At 37.0% G+C, this 20,407-nt stretch overlaps 2 protein-coding genes across 2 annotated transcripts in view; one reads left to right on the top strand and one right to left on the bottom strand.

The window, feature by feature from the left end:
* The window catches only part of ATG4A (autophagy related 4A cysteine peptidase), a 75,385-nt gene extending 62,551 nt beyond the window's left edge, over window positions 1-12,834 (bottom strand). The window contains exon 1 of the mRNA XM_079764918.1: window positions 12,708-12,834. Coding sequence (XP_079621044.1) covers window positions 12,708-12,717 — 10 coding nt within the window. The 5' untranslated portion in view covers window positions 12,718-12,834. The remainder of the gene's footprint in view (window positions 1-12,707) is intronic.
* Window positions 12,835-12,962: 128 nt separating this feature from the next.
* On the top strand, window positions 12,963-20,407 carry PSMD10 (proteasome 26S subunit, non-ATPase 10). Its single transcript, XM_079764386.1, has 5 exons — window positions 12,963-13,128; window positions 15,539-15,637; window positions 16,873-17,019; window positions 17,114-17,280; window positions 19,463-20,407. Exons 1-5 carry the CDS (start codon window positions 13,015-13,017, stop codon window positions 19,614-19,616), a joined length of 681 nt encoding a protein of 226 aa, XP_079620512.1. The 5' UTR covers window positions 12,963-13,014; the 3' UTR covers window positions 19,617-20,407.

Here is a 20,407-nt window from a genome sequence, read left to right as displayed (position 1 = left end):
CCACCAGTTGACTCTCTGCCCCCTGGTGGTCAGTGCACATAATAGTGTGAAAAGCCCAGCCAGCGTGGCCTCAGGTTCAAAGGCTTGGAGAAAGAGCTGACGCAAATTGATACACAAGACAAGAAATATAAATTTTAAATTATGGGGGAAGCCAGGGAAAGCTTAACTGTAGTAGTCAAGTTCCACTGAGTCTCCATTCCCGTCTGCTTTTATTTACTAGAATACACAATTGCCTTTTAGGAATGCAAACAGACATATGAATGGTAATGTTTAGTAAACAGTAAGATTATCAGGTTGGGGGAGTTTGCTTTAGGCCATTAGTCAGCAGTAGGTAATAAAATGCAAATATTCACCCTGGAATATCAAAGGAGCCCAGTTCAGCCTTCTGACCAGGCTTCTCACATTTATATTAATTACTGTTGATCTTGGTTCTCAGCATAATAGCGACTGGTTAACCAGTCAACTGTCTGCCCCCTGGTGGTCAATGCACATCATAGTGAACGGTTGAGTACCCTTAGCATATCATTAGCATATTATGCTTTGATTGGTTGAATGGCCGACCGGTAGACTGGACACTAGGCTTTTATTATATAGGAGATATATATCTGCCTAATAAAAGAGTAACATGCTAATTGACCGTACCTTCACTACGCCCACCAGCCAATCAGGAGTGGGTATGCAAATTAGCCCAACGAAGATGGTGGGTTAATTTGCATATGTGGGCGCCGAACAGCGGAGGGCAGGGTGGGATGCTTGTGTCATCACCATGGAGACGACACAGGCATTTCGCACCACTCCAGCCTCTCCGGGCCTCTGGGCAGCGTAGGAAGGCGGAAAGGCGGCTCCGGCCTGAGCGAAGGTGGTGCCAGCAGCCAGGGGAAGGAAGGCCCATTCTTGCATGAATCTTCATGCATCGAGCCTCAAATGTGTATATGTATGTGTATGTATGTATATATATATATAGATAGATAGATAGATAGATAGATAGATAGATGATAGATAGATAGATAGATAGATATAGATATAGATAGATAGATATATAGATATAGATATATATAATATATATCTTTGATGTATGTGTATGTGTATATATATGTGTGTGTGTGTGTATATATATATATATATATATATATATATATATATATATATGTTTGAAAGAGAGAAGACAGTCTGGCTTGGAAATAAAACAACACACCTCTAAATAATCCATTGGTCAAAGAGGAAGTCTCAAAGGAAGTAAAAAAAAAATACAGCCGAAACCGGTTTGGCTCAGTGGATAGAGCATCGGCCTGCGGACTCAAGGGTCCCAGGTTCGATTCCGGTCAAGGGCATGTACCTTGGTTGCAGGCACATCCCCAGTAGGGGGTGTGCAAGAGGCAGCTGATCGATGTTTCTCTCTCATCGATGTTTCTAACTCTCTATCCCTCTCTCTTCCTCTCTGTAAAAAATCAATAAAATATATTAAAAAAATACATTGCACTGGAGGAAAACAAAAATACAACATATCAAAATATTTTGCATGCAAGCAAGATGATAGAATAGCATATCTTAGCCCTTATTTCCCACCACAGAAATACCAATTTAACAACAATATATGGACCAAAGTACTTGTATAAGATTTCTAGAATCCAGTTAGGAAGTTACAGAACCCAAGATGAGCAAAAAGCTGAGAACAGCCACGTTGGAACAGGTAAGATAAATTTAATTTTACTCACATCAGCCCTCCCCCAAGCTGGTACAGTTCAATGCCAGAAGAGAATGTCCCAGCCCACAATTCCAGGAAGAAAGTGAAGAAGGGAACATGGCTCCAACATTCTGGCTTTTCAGAGAGCTGCCCAAGGAAATGGTATCTGTCTCAACTCCCTCAAAGAACTAATGGAACTGATATAGCTTGGATGCCTGGGTACCACTGAAAATAGAGAGCAGAGGGCAGTTTACTGGGGCTTGCATGGCTCAGTGCAATCAGAAGGTGCACAACTTGAAACTTACCCCTCAAGAGGGAAGAAGAGGAGTGGAATGTGTATCCAATGTTCTGATTTTTTGGAGGGCTGCCTGAGGGACTGGTATCTGTCTCACACGAATTGGGTGCTGATGGGGAGCTGGCATACATTGGATGCCTAGTGGCCCCTGAGACAACAACACAATCATAGTAGAGGATTTCAACACCTCACTTTCAAATATGGATAGAATATTCAGACAGAAGATCAATATGGAAAGAAAATACTTGAGCAACACTATAGGTCAAATGAGCCTAACAGATACATATAAAACATTCCACCCAACAGCAACAAAATACATATTCATCTCAAGTGAACACACAATATTCTACAGGAAAGATCACATTAGGTCACAAAACAATTCTTACCAATTTTTAAAAGATTGAGATCATACTAACAATATTTTCCAACCACGATGGAATGAAACTAGAAATTAATGGCAGAAGAAAAACTGGAAAATTCACAAATATGTAGAAATTTAAAAACATACTCTTGAACAACCAGTCACAGATGAAATCAAAAGGGAAATTAGAAAATATCCTGAGACAAAGAAAAATGAAAGCATCACAATCCAAAACTTACAGAATGCAGCAATAGCAGTACTAAGAGGGAAGCATGTACTGATAAATGCCTACATTTAAAAAGAAGGAAGTTCTCAAATAAACAATATAACATCATACCTCAAGGAACTAGAAAAAAGAACACACTTAGTCCAAAGTTAGCAAAAGGAAGGAAATAATTAAGATTAGGGCAGAAATAAACAAAATAGAGAATAGAAAATTTTTTTTTAAATAATACTAATTTGTTTTTAATAGAAAAAATTGACAAAGCTTTAGCTATCTATATTACCTAAAGAAGAGAATACTCAGGTAAATAAAATCATAAACTAAAGAGTATATATTATAACTTATGCCATAGAAATTAAAAGAATTATAAAAGACAAACATGAACAATTGATTATATGTCAACAAATTGGATAATCTAGAAGAAATAGATAAATTGCTAGAAATATACAACTTACCAAGACTAAATCATGCAGGAACAGAAAATCTGAAGATAACTATAACTACTAAGGAGATGTAATCAGTAATCAAAAATCTACCAACAAAGAAAAGCCCAAGGCCAAGTAAATTCATTGGTGAATTCTATCAAACATTTAAATAACATATTTTAAATAATTAACTTTAATCTTTCTGAAAAACTTCAGAAGCCAATCCTCAAACCCTTCCAAAAAACTGGAAAGGAGGGAACACTTCCAAACTCATTTTGTGAAGCCAGCACTACCCTGATACAAAACCAGAAAAAGACACAAGAAAACAACAGGTCCATATCCCTTATAAATATAGATGCAAAAATCTTCAACAAAATACTAGCAAACCAAATTCAACAGAACATTAAAAAGATCACACACCATGGCCAAGTGAGATTTATCCCTGGGAAGCAATGATGACTCAACACATGTAAATCAAACAATGTGATATACCACATACCACATTAACAGAATGAAGAGGGGAAATCACATAATCATCTCAATAAATGCAGAAAAAGCATTTGACAAAGTTCAATGCCTTTCAGCATCCCAATTGGAAAGAAAGAAGTAAAACTGTCATTACTTGCAAATGACATGATACTGTATATAAAGAACCCTAAAGATTCCACCAAAAAAATACTAGAACGGATAAATTCAGTAAAGTAGCAGGATACAAAGTAAATATCCAGAAATCAGTGGCATATTTTAAAATATTTTTTTCAGAGAGAAAGAGGAAGGGGGAAGAAGAGGGGCAAGAGGGGGCAAGGAGAGAGAGAGAGAGAGAGAGAGAGAGAGAGAGAGAGAGAGAGAGAGAGAGAGAGAGAGAGAGAGAAGAAGAAGAAGAAGAAGAAGAAGAAGGAGGAGGAGGAGGAGGAGGAGGAGGAGGAGGAGGAGGAGGAGGAGGAGGAGGAGGAGGAGGAGGAGGAGATCATAGAGAAGGAGGGAAGGGAAGGGAAGGGAAGGGAAGGGAAGGGAAGGGAAGGGAAGGGAAGGGAAGGGAAGGGAAGGGAAGGGAAGGGAAGGGGAGAAACATGGATTGGTTGCTTAGGCAACCAATTGGGATCAAACCTGCAACCTGGGTATGTGCCCTGACTGGGAATCTAACTGACGACTTTACAGTGCACAGACAACCAACTGAGCCACACCAGCCATGGCTCAGTTTCATTTTTATACACCAATATGAACTATCTGAAAGGGAAACTAAGAAAACAATCTCATTCACAATTGCTTTTTTAAAAAATTAAATACAAAGGAATAAATTTAACCAAGAATGTAAAAGACCTGTACTCAGAAAATTATAAGACACAGAAGAAAGAAATTGAAAACGGTACAAATAAATGGAAGCATATACTGTGTTCACGGTTAAGAAGAATTAACATCATTAAAATGTCCATACTATCCACAGCAATCTACAGATTCAACACAGTTTCTATCAAGATACCAATGACATATTTCACAGAACTAGCACAAATAATCCCAAAGTTTATATGGAACTGCAAAAGACCCAGAATAGTCACAGCAATCTTGAAAAAGAAGAACAAAGTTAGAGGCATCATGCTATCTAATATCAAACTATATTACAAGGCCATAGAGGAGGGTATAAGGGAGATAAATGGTGACAGAAGGAGACTTGACTTGGGGTGGTGATCACACAACACAATATAGTTGTACACCTAAAAATATATATAATTTTATTAAACAATGTCACACCAATAAATTCAATAAAAAATAAAATTTAAAAAACAGCATGTTACTGGCATAAAAACAGACATGTAGATCAATAGAACAGAATAGAGAGCCCAGAAATAAATCGACACCTTTATGGTCAATTAATATTTGACAAAGGAGGCAAAAACATACATTGGGGTAAAGGTAGTCTACTAAATAAGTGGTATTGAGAAAATTGTACAGATATGTGCAAAAAATACAACTAGACCACCTTCTTATACCATACACTACAATAAACTTGAAATGGATTAAGACTTGAAACCATAAAAATCCTAGAAGTAAACATAGGCAGTAAAATCTCAGACATTTCTCATAGCAATATTTTTTTTCTGTCATATCTCCTCAGGCAAGGAAAACCAAAGGACAAAAATAAACAAATGGGTCTACATCAAACTAAAAGGTTTTTGCACAGCAAAGGAAACCATCAACAAAATGAAAAGAATACCCACTGAATGACTCTGTATTTTTAAAACTCCCCAAAAAGAAATCTCCTGGAGCAAATGGTTACACAGAAGAATTTTTCAGCCACTTAAAAGAGAATCAACAGCAATATTACACAGCTTATGTGGCTCAGTTGGTTGAGCATTGTCTGTGCACTGAAAGGTCGTCGGTTCGATTCCCAGTCAGGGCACATACCCAGGTTGCAGGTTTGATTACAACAGCAATATTTTCTCTTCCAGAAAATAAAAGAGGAGAGAATACTTCCCAATTCTTATTATAAGGCTGATATTTCATTGATACCCAAATCAGACAAAGACATTACCAAAAATAAATAATAAGCCAATATCACTAACAATTAGAGGCACAGAAATCCTTAACAACATAATAGCTTTTCAAAATTACAATTCAGTAATCTATAAACAAATTTATATACTATGACCAAGTGGATTTATTCTGAGAATGCAAGGCTGGTTTGATATTTGAAAATCAACCAGAGTAATACACACATTGAAAGACATGAAGTATCACTGAAGAAGATATAGGGATGGCAAATAAATACATGAAAAGATGTTGACCATCATTAGCCATTAGAGAAATGAAAATAACATCACAATAAGCTATTATTATGCACCTATTAGAACAGCTAAAATAAAAAACAATGACAACGATGGTGAGGATGCAGAGAAACTGGATCTCTCATACGATGGGAATGAAAAACAGTATACCTATTCTGGAAAAATAGTCTGTCGGTTTCTATAAAATTTAAAAATACACTTACCATATGACCTAGCAATCAGTTTCCTGGGCATTTATATAAGAGAAATGAAATTTTACAGCTATACAAAATACCTATACTCAAATATACATAACAGTGTTATTTGTAATAATCCAAAACTGGAAATAACTAAAATCGTAGTATATCCATAGAATGCAATACTTCTCAGTAATAAAAAAAAGAACAACAGACTATTGATAAACATATCAAGTTGGATGGATGTCAAGATCATTATGCTAAGTGAAAAATATTGGAGAAAGTAATATACTTTATGATTCAATATATATAAAATTACAAAATTATAGAGAGCAAATCAGTATTTGTCATTATAGATGGTGGGGTGAGTGGTGGGTGTGACTATAAAAGGGTAGCTTTCTAGTGATGAAATATGTCTGTATCTTGACTGCAGTGATGGTTACACAAATCTATATATCTGATAAAATAACATAGAAGTGCACACACATAATTCCAATGTCAATTTCCTGGTTCCCATATCATATCATAATTATGTGAAATGTAATATTTGGGGTAAACCAGATGAAGAGTATATGGAGCCTTTCAGTACTATTTTTGAAATTTCTTGTAAATATTTTATTATTCTAAATAAAAAGTTTAAAAAGAGCCCTGGCCGGATGACTCAGTTGGTTGGAGCGCCATCCTGAACACCAAAAGGTGGCAGGTTAAATTCCTGGTAAGGGCACATACCCAGGTTTCAGGTTTCATCCCTGGTTGGAGCATGTATGGGAGGCATTTGATCAATGTTTCTCATTCACATTGATGTTCTCTCTCTCTCTCTCTCTCTCTCTCTCTCTCTCTCTCTCTCTCTCTCTTTCTCTCTCTCTCTCTCTCTTCCTCTCTCTCTAAAATCAATGGAAACATATCCTCAGGTGAGGATTAAAATTTTTTGAAAAATAAAACACTTATAAAGCAAATGGCTCAGAAACAAGAGCATGGAAGCAAAAACCCAAGAAGTAAAAAAAAAAAAAAATGTTTTATTATAATCGCCTATAAAAATATGGCAGTTTTATGAAAGGATAGCTTTCAAATGGGGAAGGTTTGTATAAGCCAGTGACATACAATACCAAGTACATTAATTTGTAGCATCAAATATGTGCTTAAAATATTAGAGCCACTGATTAAAACAACTCATCTTAAACTAGGCAACTGGCGATTGTTTATGTGGCAAAAAGCCACATAAACAAATTACATCTGTGCACAATAAAATGTCAATTGCGAAGGGTCTTTGGGCCAGTTGTTCAAACTTTAGTGGTGGGAATGGAGAAGTTTCATTCTGGATAACCCAGAATCTATTCCTATAACTGTCATACAGGTCATTGATTTCCATATGCCCTGTGTGGGGTGTCCTCACATTTGTTTCACTGGAGAATATATGCATTTCCAGTTGTGCTATGGGGAAAAATATTTGCACTGGATAAAATATTTAGTAATAATTAGAAAGGAGCAAATGGGGAGAAATTGTCTCTCTGCACTGTCCAAAATGATAACCACTAACCACATTAAGCTATTTAAATTTAAAATAATTAAAATTTAATACAACCAGAATTTTAGTTCCCAGACACATTTCAAGTGCACAGTGTGACCAGTGGCTACCATACTAGAACAGCTTAGATATAGAACTTTTCCATCATCACACAGAGTTCTATTGGACAGCATTGTTTTAGAATATGAAAAACATGTCATTTCCCCACAATCATAGGCAGAATTACAGCCCAAAGAGCTCTTACAGGAACTAGTATTGTATTATTTGAGGTTTGCATTTATACATAATTTCATCTTTGGCAAAATTGAGCAGTACGTTGTAGTAGTTCAATGCTAGGGCTTTGGGGCAGAATAGTCCTGCATTTCCAGTTTAGCTCTAACTTTTACTAAATCGTGTGAATTTAGTCATGTTCCTTCACTTCTCTGTACCTGTATTCTCATTTTTTAAAAGTTGGGCCTGCAGGATAATAAATAGTACCTACCTCACAGGATTGTTGTGAAGGATTAAACGAGATAAGCCCAATATCTGAATATGTGATCTATAAATGTTAACTATTCTTAGCACGTTAAGTGCCCAGCCTGTTTTGTCTTCCAGACAGAAAATATAGTGTCAATCACCAGTGACTGACATGGGGCTTAACGTGTTAAAATTATTCAGGAAGTCACAAAAATGAACTTGGCTTCATTTGAACTACCACCTCGAATGTAGGTGAGCAGTAGAAAAGGCAACAGGAAAAATTCAATCGTATTGACTCTGGATAGATAAATAAAATATGGGATTGCTATTCCTCCAAGACTTCACAGGAAAAATTCAATCGTATTGACTCTGGATAGATAAATAAAATATGGGATTGCTATTCCTCCAAGACTTGGGGCTAGAGACAAAAAGAAATGGCCTCTCAGCCGACACCGGTTTGGCTCAGTGGATAGAGCATCAGCCTGCGGACTGAAGGGTCCCGGGTTCGATTCCGGTTAAGGGCATGTACCTTGGTTGCGGGCACATCCCCAGTGGGGGGGGGGGGGGCGGTGCAGGAGGCAGCTGATCGATGTTTCTCTCTCATCGATGTTTCTAACTCTCTATCCCTCTCCCTTCTTCTCTGTAAAAAATCAATAAAATATATTTTTAAAAAAAGAAATGGCCTCTCCCTTAGAGATCCTTTTGTCTTGTAGCTTTCAAAAAGTCAAGGGGTACCTCACCCTTGAACTTAAGAAACTCAGAATTGAAAGTTAACCAACATGTCATATCAAATAAAATAAAAGCATAATACCCTGTCTATAAAACAAGATTACCCAAACAAGTCTCTCAGTAGGTGAGGCACTTAAGAGTTGTTTTTCCAGCTGTTTCTAACAATCAAATCCAATTCCTCGAAGTGCTATTATGGTGATATATTACTATATCTTTTATTACAATCTTTTGTGAATACCACACAATGGTCCTGCTGTACCTCTGTAATCAACTGGATAAATATTTATTGAACACCTACTACATACAAGACACTTTTGTTCTATACCAATCATCAGCAAACTACATCTGGCAGGTCAAATTAAGTCCATTTTGTGTTTTTTGTATGGTAAGTAAGGTAGGAATGACTTTTATTTTTTAAACTGTTAGAAGAGCCCTCAACCACTATTATCAAACACTGAATGCCTCTGATAAGTAGCTTTTGCTGCAGAGTTTATAATGTTTCTGAATTCATTCAACCTAGAACTACAAGGCAAAACTGCACTTACATGTGAAACTTATACTGTAGGAAAGTCATTTCGACAACTAACACTGAATCACAAATGATTACAACATGCTTTCTACAATTCCTATAGTTGTCAAAAGTCAAAGCAACAAAGTCACAATGAGATATCACTTCATACCCACTAGAATGGCTATAATAAAAAAAGATAGACATTAACAAATATTGGTAGAGATGTGGAGAAATTCAAACCCTCATACATTGCTGGTGGAAGGGGTAAATGGTACAGTCACTTTGATAAGGAATCTGTCAATCCCTCACAAAGCAAAACACAGACTTACCATGTAGCCCAGCAATTCTACTCCTAGATATGTACCAAGAGAAATGAAAACATATGTCTGCACAGAAACTTGTACATGAATGTTTACATCAGAATTATTCATAATAAATAAAAGGTAAAAACCACCCAAATGCCCATCAACTGATGAATGGGTAAATAAAATATGGTATAGCTATACAATGGAATAGTATTCAGCCATAAAAAGGAACAAAGTACTGATACATAGTAAAATTTGCATAAAATTGCCCTGGCCTATGTAGCTAACTTGGAGCATCATCCCATACACCAAAACGTGGGAGGTTCGATTCCCAGTCAGGGCACATACCCAGGTTGTGGGTTCAATCCCTGGTCAGGGTGTATGTGGGAGGCAATCGATCGATATTTCTTTCTCTCTCTTTCTCTCTCTCTCTTCCTCTCTCTAAAAATCAATAAAAGGAAATAAAAATGAATAAATAAATAAAAATAAAAATTGGATAAATGAAAGAAGCCAAAAACAAAAGATCACATATTGTAGCATTCTATTTATATTGAAGTCAAGAAAATGAAAATCCATAGAGACAGAAAACAGATGAGTGGTTGCCTAGGGCTAGGAGGGGAAATGAGAAGTGACTGAAAATGCACATGAGGTTTCCTTCTGGGGTGATGGAAATGTTTTAAATAAGATTGTGGTGATGATAACACAGCTCTAAAATATACTAATGGTTATTAAATTGCACACTTGTAAAAAGTGTACAACAAGAAGCATGGTCCGTAAAAGAAAAAATGATAAATTGAACCCCAACAAAATTCAAACCTTTTGCACTTCAAAAGACAACATTAAGAAAATGAAAAGACAGCCAAAACCGGTTTGGCTCAGTGGGTAGAGCGTCGGCCTGCGGACTCAAAGGTCCCGGTTCGATTCCGGTCAAGGGCATGTACCTTGGTTGCGGGCACATCCCCAGTGGGGGGTGTGCAGGAGGCAGCTGATCGATGTTTCTCTCTCATTGATGTTTCTAACTCTCTATCCCTCTCCATTCCTCTCTGTAAAAAATCAATAAAAATATTTAAAAAAAGAAAATGAAAAGACAAGCAACAGACTGGAAGAAAATATCTACATTTCATATATCTGACAGGGACTTATATCCAGAATACATAAATACTTCTTACAACTCAACAATAAAAAGAAACTAAAGACAACAACTCAATTTAAAAATGGAAAAATATATAAGCATATATTGCACTGAAGATGATATACGAATGACTAATAAGCACACAAAAAGATGCTCATTATTATTAGTCATTAAAGAAGTGCAAGTTAGAACCACAATGAGATATCATTTCACACACATTTAGCCTGGCTATAATAAAAAGACAGATGATAAGAAATGTTGGTGAGGATGTGTAGAAATAGACACTCTCATACATTGCTATTGGAAATACAAAATAGTGATGCTGCTTTGGAAAACAGTTTTGCAGTTTCTTTAAAAGTTAAGCATAAATTTGCCATATGATCCAGTAATTCCAGCCTTACGCATATATCAAAGAGAAATGAAAACATATGTCTACATGAAGACTTGCACACAAATGCACTTAGCAGCATTATTCACAATAGCCAAAAATTGGAAACAACCTGCATATCTATCAACTAGTGAGTAGATAGACGAAATGTATTATATCCATAAAATGGAATACTGTTCAGCAATAAAAAGCAATAAAGTACAAATACATGCTATAATATAGATGAACCTCAAAAATATTATGCTAAGTGAAGGAAGCCAAGCAAAAAAGACCCCATATTGTATGATTTCATTTAGATGAAATGTCCAAAATAGGCAAATTTATAGAGCCAGAAAGAAGATTACTGGTTACCTGGGGCAGGGAGAGGGAATAAGGATTAACTGAGGGATATTACTGGGGGAGTGAAAATGTTCTAAAACTGATTATGATGATGGCTGAGCCATTCAGTAAGTTACTAAAAATAATTTAATTATACACTTGAAATGGATGAATTTTATGATATGTAAAATATATCACAAAAAAGCTGTTAAAAATAGGAATAGGACAATAGGGGGAAATGAGTGAGAGGTACACAGGAACTCCTCTATCTTTGCAACTTTTCTACAAATCTAAAGTTATTCTGAAATAAAAATGTGTTCAAAAGTTAACAAGAATATGTTTCTGGATTGATATCAGTATTTGGAAGTCCCTATCTATGTGAAAAGACATTTACAAAATGAAATGGGTAAAATATCATTATCGATCAGTATTAACAGATGAACATTTGGAACAAATTTGATAATAGGGAACACTGACTATGAGCCCCAATTAAACAAATTTAGCCCCCCCCCCATTCCATTATTCACACTAGTAGTCCTGTATTACAAAAAAGTACTCTATTATTACTATTATATTTTGAAATTCATAACTAAACATTTGTTAAAATTTGTTTTCTCTCAATATATAAGTACCTACAAATTATCCAGGATTTTGCCTTTTGGCCCGCAAAGCCTAAAATATTTACTATCTGGCTATTTACAGAAAGTTTGCCAAGACGTGTTCTACACCATAACAAGATAAATATAATCATTCTCTTTCTTGAGTGTATTCGTATCGTTAACTAGTTTTGACATACTGTCCTTCTGGATATGTCCTATAAAGGATAAGCCTTGCATCTCTTCTGCCATGGCATTATTTGGGATTTCCATAAACAGAAACACTATTGGCATAGTTCTAGCAAAGCCTCGATGTCATCGTTATAACCACAATATTAAAGGGCCAACACCATACCACAGTATCAAGATGACCCTCATCAAATTGTGATGTTACCAGGCCATGAACTCACTGAGGGCTCCTATGGCATCACACCCAGCCTCTGGCATCACCCTGGCTCATCACCTTACTGTGGTGCCAAATGCTAACACTGCTGTGACAGAATTCTGTCCTGATGTCTCTCCGACAAGATGTCAAAATAATTAATCCCGACTTCTTTCCAGTCCTGTGCTAGCGGCAGGGAGGGGGAGGGTGGCCAAAGCCACCAGTAAGAGCTCAGGAGATAATACTCAGCTCCTACTGTTGTCCCTTCCGCCTGCCACTGCAGGTCAGGCTCCCCGTCCGACAGGACCTCTAGGCTCCCATAACTCTCTTGCCATGATTCTGCACCCGTTTCGCGCAGCCAACTCAATGCCCCACAGCGACCACCCACCCCGGTTCCCCACGAAGCGGGTCCCAGTACCTGACTCCATTCTCCAGCTGTCATCCTGGGCCAATTCCACTGGCCACTTGACTATGGTGGCCGCGAGGGACCCTGGGACTTGTAGTTTTGTGCTGCTAGGGGCAGAGTTGATAAGAGCGGCAAAGGCTCCTCCCAGCCTGGAATTGAGCTCAAACTGCAACTCCCAGAGGCGCCCTGCGACGGGGAAAGGAGCGACGGAACGAGGAAGGTCGGTGATTGGTGGAGCTCTGTCAGTTCTTTTGATTGGCAATTGGAGGCGGCTACGTGAGGTCTAGGTCCTACTTTACGGAGATTCTGGGAAAACGAAATGGAGGGGTTAGTGTCTAACCTAACGGTCTGCAATCTGGCCTACAGCGGAAAGCTGCAGGAGTTGAAGGAGGAGATCCTGGCCGATAAATCCCTGGCTACTAGAACTGACCAGGTAAAGCAGCGCTGGGGCCTTTTCGCCGGCGGCAGCGGTGACGTAGAGACCAACGTGGCTGCCTGGCGCGGCCCAAGCGGAGGCAGATTTCCTGAGGGCCAGATCCCCGCCCCTGTCGCCCCATCCTCACCCTGGGTCACCTCAGGACTCAGAATCGGGCGGTTGGAACTAGTCCCGCAATCCTCAGATTTATTTTCTTTTCTTTTATTTTTAGCCCAGTACTTAGCTCCCTGAATTTTGGATATTTCTAGAACGTTTACTGTGTTTCTCAGAAATGCCAAATCTTTTGAGATGTCCCTGAGGAGGAAAGCTTTAAAAATATATGGGTGCCTTTACTTTTACAAGTGATTTTATTCAACGAAACACAAGTAACCGAACGCCTCTTCAGTGCTAGACAGTTTGCTTAGAGTTGGGGAGACAGTGGAGTGGAAGAAGCGGAGATGCATATAGTACTCCCAAATCAAAGGTCCGATTACAAATTGAGGTTAAAAACTCGGGAGAGAAGTTTACATAGAACTTTCAGAACATGTAATGGGAGAACCTGCTTTAATTTCCCTTAGAAAAGCCGAACGTTGTAATTGAAAAGGCTTTGCAAAGGTTGTGAGGCCTTGCAGGATGAGTGGGATTTCCTTGGAGGATGAAATGGGCATTCTAGGCAGAGGCAGAACAAAAGTGAATGGACTTTGGGAAGTGTTTCTTTCTGCCCTCCTGCTCAAAGGATCCTCATGCATTCACCCTGAGTTTCCAAGCAAGATTCACAGTGCCCTTAGTAATCCAATAATATTTATAGATTGCCTCCTATTTGACAGGCACCATGCTAAGCACTAGTGAGACAGTGTCACATACTTAGAGATCTCCTTTTTGTGTCTTTGGGAAGAGAATTAGTAGTCAGGAGACCTTTTTTTCCTGGAACTTTCCTTTATTGCTTAACCTTTGTCTAATTTATCTTCATATGGTCTGGCAATATTTAATATTTTAACTTAATTTAATAATATTAAATTAAGGTCAAATAATACTTCCAACCATTTTCATCAAGTCAGTGGCATAAAAAGGGGGACGCTATTCAAGATCAAGAGACCTAAGAAACATAGCCAAATGCAACTTGTGGACCTTGTATGGATCCTGATTGAAACAAGCCAACTTTGAAAAGACATTTGGGGGCCCTAGTCGGTTTGGCTCAGTGGATGATAGAGCATTGGCATGCAGACCAAAGGGTCCCGGGATTCAGGTCAAGGGCACATATCTCCGTTGCAGGCTCCTCCCAGGCCTGGCCCTGGTCGGGGCACTTGCAGGAGGCAACCAATTGATGTGTTTCTCTCACATTGATATTTCTCTGTCTTTCCCTCTCTCTTCCTCTTTCTCTAAAAATCAATGGAAAAACATCCTCGAGTGAGGATTAACAACAACAACAAAAAAAGACATTTGGGGGACAATTGAATACAGACTGGGTATTACATATTATAAAGGAGTTAGTGTTAATTTTTTAATTTTTTAGAGTTAGTGCTACTTTTAATAGGTATAATAACGGTCTCAGAGCTATGTAGGAAAGTATCTGTTTTTTAGATATTGAAATACTTAGGGATGAAAAATTATGATATTTAGGATTTTTTTAAAAAAAATAGCAAGGAAAACATTTGATGAAGCAAATATGGCAAAATATTAAATCTAGGTGATAGGCATATGGGTTGCTATTATATTCCCTCTATTTTTATGTGTTGGAACTTCTTGCTATAAAGTTTAAAATACCATTTTATTTTACCTAGGGCTAAAAATATAGCAGTCAATGAAAAAAGGGATTCCCTTAGAAAAATATGACTACCAGCTTACTATTTTTTTTGAAAAAATAAATTCTGTGTGTGGTGTGTGTTTTTAGATGGATATGCAGAAAAACTCAACTATTTGTTAACATTTCTTCCCCACAAGATACATTTGTTCTTTCTAGAAAATCTAGAAATTTCGGATTCAGACAGCAATTTGTGTCCCACTTTCACCATTTACTAGCTGTGTGACCTTGGATTAGTTGCTTACCCTGAGGAGTCTTAGTTTCTTCATCTGTAAAATGGGGATAATATCGACTGTATAGGATCGTGAGGATTAAATGAGACATGTACATCTAGCAGTGTCTGACATAAAAGTGTACATAAATGATTAAATAGTAAACAGCCAAAGCTCTATTTCTGCCACAAGCATTCAAATCAGTTTCTCCCCATGTTAACTAAAACCTTGGTCTCTCTTATATTAGTAATAATATGGTTTAAGGTTACCTACCTGAGGATCCAGTGATCTCCACTTCTAGTTTCCAAACTATAGATTTGCTGGGCCCAATCTTACCGTTTTCTGCTTTCTTACCTTAATTCTTCTATTTCTCTTCAAGAATGTTTATCTTATTGCTTCTCTCTTTCCCATGTAGGATAGCAGAACTGCATTGCATTGGGCATGCTCAGCGGGACATACAGAAATTGTTGAATTCTTGCTGCAACTTGGAGTGCCAGTGAATGATAAAGATGATGTGAGTACTAGATAGAGTTGGTAAATTCCCAGTTATCTGTAGACTTCAGACTATTGTTTACTGAAGCCTGAGTATTAAGCTTACAAACAAAATTGTAACCTTTGTTACTAGGAAATTGCAATATGGCCCTGGTGACCAAGCACAGGACTAGTAGTTGCATTATTTTAAAATATTAGTTTTGCTACTAATACCCTGTAATTTAAGGTAAACATGCAGATCAAGGCTTATTACAATGACTTCTAATAGACTACAGACCGTTTTTATTATGTTGGGAATTTCTGGGGGGTAAATATTGCCTGAATTATGAGGACCTAGATATCTTTTTTGTTATGTAGAGATTTATGTAATGATTTTGGTTATCTATATGTATATATAAAAGCCAAGCGACTGGAACAACTGGAACAACTGGTCACTATGATGCGCACTGTGGCCGGCCAACCAGCCCGATGGGGACAGGGATGGCCAACCTCCCTTGGCCCCTCCCCCTGGCCAGCCCCACCTCTGATTGGCTCCCCCACCCCAATCAGGGGCGGGGCCGGCTGGCCAACCTTCCATGGCCCCTCCCCCTGGCCGGCTGGCCCCAATTGGGGTGAGCTGGCCAGATCCCACCTATGCACAAATTCGTGTACCAGGCCTGATATTAGGATAAGACTTGTGAATAATAAGGATGCAAGCTTTTTTGTAGGCAGAAACTCCTTTTCAAGGATGCTACCTGAAGTAATTCTTATATTAGCAAAGAAATAAGAACAATTTAATAAAGGAACAGTTGGATGCTGTAGGTATGTCCATATGATAAAATAATATGTAACCAATAAAGTTATGATTCTAAAGAATGACAGAAAAATTCTCACAACAAAATGATAAGTGGAAATTTTGGAAAATGCAACTCACAGAACTTGATATTCTATGATCCCAATTTGAAAATACATTATAATTAGTCTTGAGTATCATCACCTCTATATTATGGGATTATGGGTGGTTTTTCTTTGTGTGTGTGTGTGTGTACATCTGCTTTCCACATTTTCTACAGTGCTTAATGAGGGGAAAAGGAAGAATGTTATTGTTTGTTTGTTTTGTTTTTGTCATTACATGGTTGTTTTATTAAATTAATTTGGGTTTACCCCACCCATAATTTTTTTATATTGTCTTTCAGCTCTTTGTAAACCCTGCCCAAATGTTAGTATTAATCCTTGTGCCTTTCTCCCCTGGTTTTGTATGGCCCACCTCTTTTACAGGCTGGTTGGTCTCCTCTTCATATTGCCGCTTCTGCTGGCCGGGATGAGATTGTAAGAGCCCTTCTGGGAAGAGGTGCTCAAGTGAATGCTGTCAATCAAAATGGCTGTACTCCCCTACATTATGCAGCTTCCAAAAACAGGCACGAGGTAGGGTTTTGTTCCTAGGCAACTTCTTTTGAGTTCTGAACCTCTACGCAAACACAAATATATCTCTGCATAGTTTTCTTCTCCTTCTTTCCAGATCGCTGTCATGTTACTGGAAGGCGGGGCTAATCCAGATGCTAAGGACCATTATGAGGCTACCGCTATGCACCGGGCGGCAGCCAAGGGTAACTTGAAGATGATTCATATCCTTCTGTACTACAAAGCATCCACAAACATCCAAGACACTGAGGGTAACACTCCTCTGTAAGTGACAAGTAACAGTCATTTGTATTCTACCTGATATTAGCCCTCTTGCACTAATTATTGCACATCGTTTCCTTTTATTTATTGTGTTTGTAAATGTAATACATGTTTATGGCAAAAACATTTGAAAGTACACAAAAATATAAAGATAAGATTTAAAAATGCCTATCATCTTGCCACCCAGAATCAACCACTGATAACATTTTTATGTATTTCCACCCAGTCTTTTATATGCAATTGCATATTTTACTTTTTTTTTCATTGGGATCATACTGTGCATGTAATTTTATATCTTGTTCTTTTCACCTAATGTTATTAAGTATTTTTAAAACATATTTGAATGACTTTGTACAGTTTAATTTTATGGGTGTTCATAACTTAATCATTCCTATATTACTGTATATTTAAAGGGTTTTTTTTTTAGTTTTCCACTGTTATAAATAATGCTACATTGACCAACTATATACAAAAGTTTTTGGCCATATTGCTGATTATTGCCTTAATATAGACTCCTAGAAGTATAATTGCTGGGTCAACAAATACATAAATTTTAAGATTATTGCTATATATTGCTAAATTGCTTCCAGAGGAGTATCATTGTACCTTCCCAACAGCAGTTTGAGAGTGCCTATTACCCCCTCACCAACACTGAAAATATCCTTTTTTTGTATGAAAAATGGTGTTTCATTGTTTACAAACTCAGCCACTTACCAATTATATTAAATACATTTTTATTAACAGTGAATAGAAACATTTTTAATGCCTACAACTAATGCCATTTCTCTTATAAGTTATAACTTTGTGTCCCTTTTTATTTCCTTTTGGGGAATTAAATTTTTTTACTGGTTTTTTAAGTACCTTTGACTTGACATAGTAAAAATATGCCTTCTCTGCCATGTTAGTTGAAAATATTTTTCCAGTTTGTCTTTTCATGTTGTTCATGATTTTTTTTAAATAACAGAAGTCACTATGTAGTCAAACCTATTAATCTTCCCTCATGACTAGAGAGTCTTTCCTAACCCTTAAATTAGTTAAATATTCACCTGTATTTTATTGTACCATAGGTTGTAGTTGATATTTATTGTCACTGTTTTTCATTTAACTCAAATCCATTTGGAACTGATTTATGTTTAAGGCCTGAAGCCATCATCTACCTTGATATTTTTTTCTCCATTCTTGTCCATTTTTCTTCTTCTTTATTGAATGGTGACTTTTTTTGAACCAGAAATGTCCTATTTTTAGTCCAAAGTGAGACTCAACCTTTTCTAATTTGACTTTAAAGCAACTTATAAAAAATAATGTTTTCTTAACTCTTAGTTTTAAAAATCTTTTCTGTAGTTCTGAGTGACTCCATTTAGAAATACTTGCATATAGCTCTTTTCTCCATAACAAGAAAGGCACAGTGGCCTGGAGAAATCTAGAAGTCAAGCAGTATAGGGTCTGGGAACAGCCTAGGATTTACAAACGCAGCCACTTACCAGCTATATTAAATACTTATATTAAGTAACTTCAAGTAGTTACTTAACCTTCCTGAGTCTTTAACTTCCTCATCTATAATATGAGTATAATAATTCCTTCCTCAGTAGATTGTTGTGAGGTTTAAATAAAATAACATGTAAAGTGTCTAATACCCTGCCTGGCAAACTATAAATGCCCAGAAAAGTTCTTTCAGTTACTCCTCAGTCATGTCATCATAGGCAAGGACTTTAACTACTATCACAATTCAACTGTAAAATGTTAATAGTAATACCAAGGTAGTTATAAATGAGATAAACTCTTTCAAAATGCTTTTCCAAAATATAAACCATATAAAATCCTTTTAAGAAGATTATGAATGGGGACTTTTCTAAATTCCAACCATGAATGTGATTGCATGTGTTTGATGAAAATTACTTCTAATCTCAGTAGAATAAGGAAGTTGTTTCTTAGGCTGGCATTTAGATCCCTTCTTTTATTGCCTTAGGACCAGAATTATGATTTATGATCTGGTATTCTAAGGCCATTTTACTGAATTTTAACTTATAAACACTCTTCCCCATGCAAGTTGATTTTGCTTTCCTGATTAAATAGCTTCCTAATATCATACTACCTAATAATATGCGCTATAGAATACCCATCAGCAAGTCCTAGCATTATGTAGAAGTAGTAGTGATTTATCAGTCTTTGTGGTCCTCAATTTCAGACACTTAGCCTGTGATGAGGAGAGAGTGGAAGAAGCAAAACTGCTGGTGTCCCATGGAGCAAGTATTTACATTGAGAATAAAGAAGAAAAGACACCCCTGCAAGTGGCCAAAGGTGGGCTGGGTTTAACACTCAAGGGAATGGTGGAAGGTTAAACAGCTTGGATTTATTCTTACTTTGTATGTTTTATGGTTGTCCCCAGTGTCCTGGCAACAAATGTACTTTGTACATAAGACATCATCTATGAATGATGACGTTTTTTTCACCTTCAAAGTTTTATAAACATTTTGAATATTATTCCTGCTGAGATATTTGTTCTTCTGAGTTTACAATTTGCTTTCTAGGCTTGTAATAACTGTTCAAATTGTTCTACTGTTGTTGTATAGTCTATATAGAATTTTGGTTAATTTTGAGTAAGTGATTCTGTGGCTATTGTGAGACTTTAGCACTATCACGTGCACCCTCTGTCCTCCTCTGAGGCAGAACAACCCCAGTAGCCTCAGGCCAGTTGTTCTGCCAAATGTTTTAAGGTGGATTCTAGAATGTTCTTTCTGTCTAGTTGAAACACATCGTAACTTGTTTTGCAAGCTCACTCAGAGGCCTATACCAAAAATTGCTGTTTTTTCAGCAGTACGTTTAATTTATTTTTGTTATGGGAGAAATACTTATATATTTTAGAGGACCAAATTTTCAGTTGGAGGACCTGTTATTCCAAGTTTGGTATTCAGAAGCACTAAAATAATAAAATGGTAGCTTGTGTACCCATGTATCTTTTAATAAACTGTTTCCCTCCTTAAAATGTGTTATTTTTAAAAAGGAAGTTTTAAAGTACCTATATTAAGTCATCCTGTATTCAAAAGAATGTAAAGCTTGTTAACATGCTTTGTTACAAAAAATGTACTTTGATTTGTATTTCAGAAACTAAAAAAATAAAATGTTGAGAGAA

Source organism: Cnephaeus nilssonii, assembly GCF_951640355.1.
Source record: "Cnephaeus nilssonii genome assembly, chromosome: X".
In the NCBI taxonomy this organism is placed as follows: domain Eukaryota; kingdom Metazoa; phylum Chordata; class Mammalia; order Chiroptera; family Vespertilionidae; genus Cnephaeus; species Cnephaeus nilssonii.
This window is presented reverse-complemented; position numbering and strand designations above follow the sequence as displayed.

What these genes read in the sequence shown, in the direction of transcription:
- PSMD10 (XM_079764386.1), top strand. Translation starts at nt 13,015, where the DNA reads ATGGAGGGGTTAGTGTCTAACCTAACGGTCTGCAATCTGGCCTACAGC. An exon ending in CAGTGAATGATAAAGATGAT is followed by an intron (nt 15,638 to 16,872) that starts GTGAGTACTAGA and finishes CCTCTTTTACAG; the next exon opens with GCTGGTTGGTCTCCTCTTCA. An exon ending in ACTGAGGGTAACACTCCTCT is followed by an intron (nt 17,281 to 19,462) that starts GTAAGTGACAAG and finishes CCTCAATTTCAG; the next exon opens with ACACTTAGCCTGTGATGAGG.